The 9,684-nt window shown below is 32.5% G+C and overlaps 1 protein-coding gene across 4 annotated transcripts in view; it reads right to left on the reverse strand.

The window, feature by feature from the left end:
- LOC110031774 overlaps nt 1-5,388 on the reverse strand; it is a 25,056-nt gene extending 19,668 nt beyond the window's left edge. For 2 of the 4 annotated variants that reach the window (XM_020735168.1, XM_020735165.1), the window contains exons 1-2: nt 5,177-5,388; nt 4,387-4,460 (exon numbers count right to left, since the gene is read on the reverse strand). In XM_020735168.1, the coding sequence (XP_020590827.1) occupies nt 4,387-4,422 (36 nt within the window). In that variant the 5' untranslated portion in view covers nt 4,423-4,460; nt 5,177-5,388. The remainder of the gene's footprint in view (nt 1-4,386; nt 4,461-5,176) is intronic. The other 2 variants (XM_020735166.1, XM_020735169.1) reach the window with 2 other exon arrangements.
- Nucleotides 5,389-9,684: the final 4,296 nt, after the last annotated feature.

Genomic DNA, 9,684 nt, shown 5'->3' on the forward strand with positions numbered 1-9,684 from the left:
TTCCTGCTATAGGCCCCTCTCCGCCAAATTCTACCAGCAGGCCCTCCGGTGTTCACTTTTTGTTGTCAGACCTTTCTTCTAGAAATACTAGTCACTGCAGAAGCCACTCGTCGGTCCTTTCTTCCTTCAACAGTTGGGACCAACTTCCTAACTGTAACAAGTTGCAACCCAAAATACATATAAGGTTTATGAACAAGTGCGGCATAAAGACGTTGAGTTCCACTCCGGAGGTTAATCATCCTTTGTGTGAACATTGCAATAAACTTGGTCAAACAAAAAACAAGTGTTAGAGACTACATGGAAAACCTGCAGGAATGAAACCTGAGCGAGGAAAGACCAATCAGGCCCACACTGCTACGTCTTCTAAAGCGTTGGCTGACCCGAGCCCTTTCAACAAGGAACAACTAGAGGTTTTGAAGAAACTTTTATTGAGCACAACTGAGTGGTATGCCAACTTGTGAGACACCAAGGTATCATCAAGGAACATGCTAGAGGTGTTGCAGAAACCTCTTTCAAGCAGAACTGAGTGGTCTACTAACATGATCATGAACCAAGATATCATGACCTCCTCCAATCTCGCTTACAACGAAAGATTTCGACTTTTGATAATAGATTCAAGTGTTTCTGATCACATGAATGAAGATATTCATGCTATTACCAACTAACAAAGGTTTACCGACTCTAAAGTTGTCAAACTTGTCGATGGATCTCACTCCATAATTATTGGGAAATGAGTAAAAATCTTCAGGTACATTCAACTCTCTTCTGTATTATACCCCAATTAGATTGCAATTTTCTGTCAATTAGCAAGATTACTCATGATTTGAACTCTATTACTAAATTTCATTTTAACACTTAAGAATTTCAGGTGGTGGATTCAAGAAAGGTGGTTGCCAATATTGAATTACATTAAAGTCTATATCTGCTCAAGGAAAACTATTATCTTAGCACAAAAGTGTTTTCTTCACTATCCTCTTCCCATATTCCTGAATCTATTACGTTTGATTATTTTGAAAGTCAAGTTCTATTATGGCATCGTCGCTTGGGTCATCCCAATTTTCATTATGTTCCAAAATCATACAATTATCTTTATTATTAAAAAATCAGACTTTTACCAGTGCGGATCTTGTCAATTGATTAAACATATTTATCATATCTGTCATTTGCCCCGGTACCCGATACAAACCCTCGTATCATTCCTCTATCATCCACAATGACATTTAGGGATCATCAATACTAAAAAACATCAATAGAGTCAAATGGTTTCTCTTTTTATTGATGATCACACTAAAACGAGTTGGATATTCCTCATAAAGAAAAAATTTGAAACAACACAAACCTTTCAATCCTTCCATAACATGATTTTCATTCAATTTCAATGCAATTTCTGATCCTTAAAACTAATAGTGTAAAAAATATATCAATTCTATCATTGGACCCTACCTTACAAAAAACAGTATAATCCATGTGAGTTCTTGTTCTGAAACTCCACAACAAAATAGAATAGTTGAGAAAAGAATAGAAATCTTCTCGAGGTATCTAAGTCTATAATACTTTCTCACAATGTCCCAAAAACTTTTTAAGGAGATGTCATGCTCAAAACCACCTGCTTCATTAATAGAATGCAAAACATGTCCCTCATGCCTGAGCCTTCTCATCCATTCTTCCTCTAAAAATATTTGGTTGTCTCTTTTGTTCACATTCACCAACCAAACCACACAAAGCTTAACCCAAAATCCATCAAATGTATCTTCCTTAGGTATGTTTCCAGCAAAATGGGGTATCAATAATATTCTCCCATTAGAAAAAATATTATAACTTTATGGATGTCATTTTCTTTGAAAGCCAACCCTATTACCCCAAATCCGATATTCAAGGGAAAGGTTCGAATGAATATTAAACTTCGGATACTAATTTGGATAGTCAAATTGACCGAGAGTCATCACAACTTATTCTACTTCCCTACATTACTTGAGATACTCAAACTAAACTAGAGTCATCACAACATATTCTCCTTTCTTCTAACAATCATTTCTCCCGAGTTTCAACATTTGAGAACATCCAACCTAATATTGACAACAAGAAACTTCATGTGTATGCTAGGAGAAAGAAAACCGCTAAGCAGAATAAAGATAAAATGTAACAACAAAACTGTTCACAATTAAACTTGAATTCACACATCTCTGAAATTCCAAGGGAGGTGAAATCCAATGAAGATGATAAGAAATGTTGCACAAATTATCCTATCCAGAATTATGTTGCCTATGAAAAGTTATCATCAACTCATAATTTTTTTGTATCTAATCATGATAATGTGCAGATACTCAAAACTATTCATGAAACACTTCAAAGACCATAATGGAAAAAGATAGTTGAAGAGGAGATCCAAACAATTGATGTAAATGGCACATAGATCATTACAAAGCATCCTCTAGATAAAAGATATGTTAGATACAAATGAGTCTTCAATGTTGAGTATAAAGTAGGTGGGAGCATTGAGAGATTCAATGTTAGGTTGCTGGCAAAAGTTTTCACTGAGTTTTATAGGATAAACTATCAAGAGACATTTGCTCTAGTGGTCAATTTAAATGCTATAAAAGTTATTTTCATAGCAGTGAATAAAGAATGGGAACTACATCAACTTGATATCAAGAATGTGTTTTTTAATGGAGACTTTGAGAAAGAAGTGTATATGAAAATCCCAACAATACTGGAAAATAACTCAAATAAATATATGGTTTGTAAACTAAGAAGTCATTTTATGGACTCAAATGATCTTCAAGGGTTTGGTTTGACAAGTTTGCCAAGACTATAAAATCTAATAAACATATCAAATGTCAAGCGAATCATACGATGTTCATAAAGCATACGTAGGGATATAAGAAAGTTATATTCATTCTCTACGCAGATGATATGATCCTGATAGGTGATGATGAAAAGGAGATTAAAAAGATCAAGGAGATTCTTACCATTGAATTTGAAATTAAGGATCTAGGAGCGATGAGAACTTTTCTAGCATGGAAGTGGTCAGATCCAAGATAGGTAATGTGATATTCCAAAAAAAATATATCCTAGACCTACTAAAGGAGATAGGAATGTTGGGATGCAAACCTGTTGAGACTCCTATAAACAACAAAAAGTTACATTCAGGAGGAGAAAATACAACAATGGAATAAAATAAATACTAAAGATTGGTGGGTAAAATTATCTACCTGTCACAAACAATACCCGATATACTTATTTTATCAATAATGTGAGTCGAAATATGAATAGTATGAATGAAGAATATTAGGAGATGATTTACAGAATATTAAGATTTATTGAGAAAACGCATGGCAGAGATTTACTATTTAAAAAATAAGACAATTGAAAAGTAAAAGTTTACATTGATGCTAGTTGGACGGGAAAACTCATTGACAGAATGTCCACTTATGGGTATTGTTCTTATGGGAAATCTTATCACATGGAGAAGCAAGAAACAAGCAATGGTCACTAAAAGTAATGTAGAATCTGAGTATCAGACACTTGCTATAAGAATTTGTGAGTGAGTCAATCCCATAAAAATGTTATGTGATAGGCAAGTCGTCATCAGTATTGCAACGAATCATTTGTTTTATGACAGAACCAAGAACATTGAGATTGATATACATTTCATCTCTAAAAGGTCAATGGAGACATTGTTTACTTAATCTAAATTCTAACACATCTTTAAGTAGTTGATGGTTTAACTAAATCTCTACCTCCAATCAGCTTCATTGATTTGAATACTCATTGTGTCTTCACAACATCTATGTCCTAGCTTGAGGGGGAGTGTGGAATTTTGATTATCTTATTTTAGTGTTATTCTCTTTTTGTTATTTTATCTGTAGTAAGTAGTTGTTGTTGTTAAGTTTGTCCTCGTCGTTCATAATTATATAAGAAGAAGAGTTGCAATTTGATTATTGAGAAATATGATAATACGATTTTCTCCACCTTTCTGCACATCTCATCCCTACAAAATGGTTGTGAGATAAGCAATAGGCTGAAAATCATGCCAAGATTGCACTTGACATCATTAATTTGTGATGACATCCTTAAAATTTTCTTTTCTAGAGAGTGCAGATAATCTAAGTAAAACTTATAACCAGAAGGACCGGTAATATGACAAAAAAAACATGAAACAAAAAGGTGCAAATAATCCAGATAAAATTTATAACCAAAAAGACCAGTAATATGACAAAAAATGAGAAAGAAAGAAAGGTAAAGAACACCATTAATTTCACATTCATAACATAAATTTAAAAATGTAAGTAAATTGCTCTTAAATAGGCGATTTGTGTAGGAAAATTTTCATTATGTTATTTTGTCGACTTAGACCACAAAAAGCTTCTTAATTTGATGCCATACCTTTAAATGGGTGGGTGAGTCTCCCAAGATCGCCATCCTCACCTTACTCCCCACCTTATCATCATACTAAACAACTAAAAAAATGAAAATGTGAATATAATAACTAATGGACTCAGTAAGATATAACTTAAGAATATAAACATCACAAAGTGATGGTTTAAAATCAAAACAGGGTTGATGTCCCATAACCAATCAACTTAACCCAAAATGTCCGTGAATCAGGAAAACTCGTTAAAGCATTTAATGCTATCAAGTCTTCATGCTGCACAATTCATCATCTATAGAAGAGTTGATATTTCACAAATGAGAAATATATTGTCAGCCCGAAAGATTGTTAAGCTTCAAAAAAACAATCAAGTCAACACCTGTAATTAAGACATTGACTTAGTAGAAAAATTCTCAAAATTTAACAAAATTGTTCAATGAGATCTTGATGAGTGCGGGTCCTACTTAGAAAAATAAAGCAGGAGTTGCAACTCCCTTTCAAGTGAATAAATGAATTTCATTCATTCCAAAACGTGGATAATGTACAGGTGCAATTGATAAGTAAGTTATAATGAGTCTTAGTAGATTATAGATAAAAAGTTGGGGGCTCTTTGGTAGCTGGTTTAAGCAGAATTTAGGCTAAATCCTGCCAAACAGCAAAATGCATCTCCATAAATCCTGAGATTTGGTAAATCCTAAAATGATGCCGGTTCGACTTATATCCGAGATTTAGTAAATCCCCTGAATGGGCGGATTTAGTAAATCCGGGACAAGCGAAGAGGAAGAATGGCGCGAACAGGTTTACCTTCCTCAACGGTCTCTGGAACGAGCGGTGCGGAAGGTGGGAAAGATGGGAGTTTCGGCTGTCTATGTAAGCTGCGATCCACTCGTTGCCTTCCAGGTAGCTCTAATGGCAACTGTCTCGTGAAGGATCGTGGGAGGGGGAGGAGGAGGGGATAAGCGAGGGTTTGTGCGGAGATGGGAAGTTTTGGCGAAACCGGAAAATCTAAAGGCGTGCTTTTCGGGTAAAGGAAGAAATATTACATCAGTACTACTACTCCTAAGTGCGTACCTAATCAAAACACGTTACGAGCAGAGCAAAAAGAAATGGCGCAATAATACGGAAAATATTCTCTCATGTGTTATTCATGTGTTATTTCGTGTTATTCATATGTTATTGATGTGTTATTGTGTTATTATAACACCAAAAATATTCTCAGGATACAATAACATATGAATAACACACAATAACACTTGAATAATACGGGAAATATTCCCGACAGAGAAAAAAACGGCGCAGTAACACGGAGGAATATTTTCTCCCGTGTTATTCTGGTATTATTGTGTGTTATTCATGTGTTATTCATGTGTTATTATGTTATTATAACACGTTATTATATAACATACAATAACACATGAATAACACAGGAGGGAATATCCCCCGTGTTACTGCGCCATTTTTTTTTTCTGCGTCGCGCGGGATATCGTGGCGTGATTTCATTGGTACGCACGTTACTCTACGTGTGTAGCATTGATGTAATATTTTTTCATGAAAAAGAGGGGGGAAGTGGTAAATAAATAAATAATTAATTTAATTTATTAATAATTGATAATCAATTTATATAATATTAAATTGATTATAACTAGATAGATTTAAATGTAATTATTTAATAGTTATGTAATAAATTATTATTTTTTATTTTAAATTATTTAGTAAAATTTTAAGTAATTCTCAATTTATATATATAATAATTATTAAATAATATAATTATTATTCATTAAAGTAAATGTTCTTTTTTACTTTGAGATACTCATTTGTATTTTTTTTATTTAATATTTTATTTTTGATGTTTACTCTATAAATCTCGGTAAATCCTTCTAAAATTGTCAAATAATTTATAAGGATTCATCATGATTTATTCACTAGCATCCCAAATAATTTTTGGGATTTAGCCGCTTCAGGATTTGATAAATCCGGATTTACAAGACTTATTAAATCATATTTTAAACTATATCCTATTTAAAATAAGTCCTAGATTTAGCCAAACAACTCCTTAGTGTTTGATGTGTTCTTAAGGGTGTTTTCTCTACTGTAAATACTACTTTTGAAAATTATTAGAGCATCAAATCAAATGATATTGTTCTATTTTTTATGGTTCTTAATCTCAATTCCCCATTTTCTGGAGCTAACAGGGCTCTAAATAGTCTTGGGGTCATACCATAATTTCACAAGATTAATATAAGTTTTATGTGATGTAAAGATTAGTGTGGTATACAAGTATAAATAAAAATGTATATGTTAGATGCATATCCATAAGAATTCAATGGGCTTCAAGGGGTGTTTGGTAGAAGGATTTAAGGCTTCATTTATGTTTATTTAACTTAAATTGAGCCAAACATGAAATATATATGGGATGTAAATTCAAGACCTTTAATTTTAATCTTTTAGACGCCTTAATGTTAATCTCGGATTGAGTAAATCCAATAAAGAGATGGATTTAAGAAATTTAAAGAGGTGCCTCGTATATTTGCTTCTCAAATTCGCCAAACACATTAGAAGGAAATGACCGGATTTAATGATAATCGGACCGAACATATTTATGAATTTAATACATTTGGATTTGATAAATCCTTATTTATCGGATTTACTAAATCCTATTAAACTTAAATCAAAGTTGCAGCCAAACTTACTCTCAAAAAGCTAGTTGTTGTTTTTAAAGTTGTGGCACAAACTAGTGGGTGTGATTTGATGGAAATATAAGGTTGTTTTTTTATGGTACATACCACACTCATTTACATATCTAACATCTAAATTTTAGGGTTTTTCTAGGGCATATTTTTAGTATAAGTTATTTTAGAAAGCTAATGATTGTGAATTAGTTATATGTTTGGATGTCTGCAGTGTTGTACATGTTTCTGATAAAATATGATGGTTATGCCCTATTGTAAGTCAGCAGTTTAAGTTTTAATTCAAACATAATAACAAAAATAAATTTAAGTAGTTCAAAAAAAAAGTCAGAAATATCTTATTCTACCGGATCAAATGTAATACATCATTTAACACAAAATAAGACGTACTAAAAATTACAATAATAGTAATTAATGTCATAAAATTTAGAAAAACTCGTTGATTTTCTTCTTCTCGTGATAGGTTCAACAGAACGCTTGCATTTTGTATGACTGGATGTAGTGTTCGCTATTCTAGTATGGTATGAACATCTCTCAGAATAAACATCATTTGAATTATCACTCTACTAAGATATTTCTCGGGTATCTATGTTAATTGTGCTTCTTAACACGAAGCCCATGCAATGTCACAGGCGGCAACGATTCTATCAAACATAATGTCAAGATTTTCCTCAAGTTTGGGATTAATGCTACAAAGTTTGAATTTTTGGCATTAAGCACAACCTACATTTCACAAAGTTAAAGTACTAATCATATTGCCAAGCACATTCTAAATGAGTAATAGGACATGGGAATTTAAAAAAGTAAATTCACCTCTAATTTTTCCTTCCACTATTCATCAGATGCATCTAGAGTCTTTTTAAGGTGGTTCAACTCAATCAATTTGGTCCATGTTTTGATCATTTTTAAGTTGAACTCATTTATTCTTTAACTCACTCATATCATATAATTTTCCAATTTTGTTCATGAAACTTTTGAATGATATTTTGTCAGCCTTTCTTACTGAACTAAGTTGTAAGACGATCAGTTAGTTCATCCTTATTCAAACAAAAAATACAAAAAACCATCACAACTTCTTTATTCTGTGTAGCGGATAAATAGTCTTCTCTTGGTTTTCTCATCACAACACTAGTGAACAAATGTGAAATATAAATAGGAAAATTTGAAGTTGAAAATCTTTATAAGTTAAGCTGATCTACCATTCGTAAAAATGAAAATAATGAAACTTTAAATGTAGGAAATATAATTAAGGCTTAATGTCAAAACAAATATATGATGAATCTTTTATCAAACCATCGGAACAAAGCAGCTGACCTACGAAAAAGGGGATCTTGGTTGCCTTGAAATATTTAACAATAAACTTGCATATATCAAAAATCATAGCAACACAATAGGCCATCCAAAAGATCTCAAAAGTCACATGACTCATCCTAACCACCCCCTCAAATAGTAAAAAATTAATTCCAACTCCAATTTCAAATCTAATTATGAAGAGTTCATAAGCATTTGAGGGAGATTACAACATATCTCATTATCTTTTATACCAAACACTAGCACGAAAAAAGTATGCACATTAGTTCAACTTCCATAATCTCTCATATCATACAAACAAAAGAAGCCATTCACTTTACATGTATCATACAACAAAGCCACTACAATTTGGTCTTATTTTTGTTTTTTTTTTTTAATTTTTTGATAGCCTCATATGTATTGTAGAGGAAGTATTATCAAACCAGTCAAATTCATTAAATTTTTGTCAAAACAACTAGTCTTCGCATACGAGGGAAAAAACCCAACGCATCAAATAACATTTTCGGAATATCTAATAATTCATCAAGCGAACAAATTCAATCAATCAACCAATTGACAAGCCATCCTAATCTGATGTTGATCAATCCATGTTTTATTTGCTAATTTTATTCTCATATACAAGCAACTACCAATTGACAAGTCATTCTAATCGACAATCAGAAGAAAACATGTGTACAATAGGCCATCATCACAATCCTAAACAATACAAAGCACTCAGCAAACTGAAAGAACAACAAACCCAAATAATTAACAACAAACTTAATGCATAACTGAAATGCACAACCCAAACAACCCTCACCATAACTTCAACAGACAGTCAACATAAACCAAAATAACAAAAGTTTGACATTCAACCAAAAGAACAACAACCCCGAACAACAAATCAAGAAAGATTATAAACAACAACAAAACCAAATAAAGTGAAATCAAAATTATACAAATTTCTCATTCTAAAACTAAAGCACAACAAATCTGAACACCAATTGTCATCGCAAAACTAAAGAACTACAAACTCAAAGGCCAAATTCTTAGCATAAACTAAATCAACCATTAAAATCCCTATCTTTGGAATCACATACCATAAGAGGAGGAGAGGGAAGGGCTCAGACTTGTCTTCAAAATATTAACGAAAATGAGAAGGAGAACAATAAGGAAAATAGAAGTCAACCGAATGGACAAGAGGAATCGAAGAAGTGAGAGGGAGAAAGGAGAAACCGTGGAAGGATAATGTCAGGACAATAAGTCAAAAATGTGAGGATAAATACAAACCGTAGACAAAAGATGCAGTGCAAAAATACTCATATTTATTGTGGA

Source organism: Phalaenopsis equestris, unplaced genomic scaffold, assembly GCF_001263595.1.
Source record: "Phalaenopsis equestris unplaced genomic scaffold, ASM126359v1 Scaffold000840, whole genome shotgun sequence".
NCBI classification, from domain to species: Eukaryota; Viridiplantae; Streptophyta; class Magnoliopsida; order Asparagales; family Orchidaceae; genus Phalaenopsis; species Phalaenopsis equestris.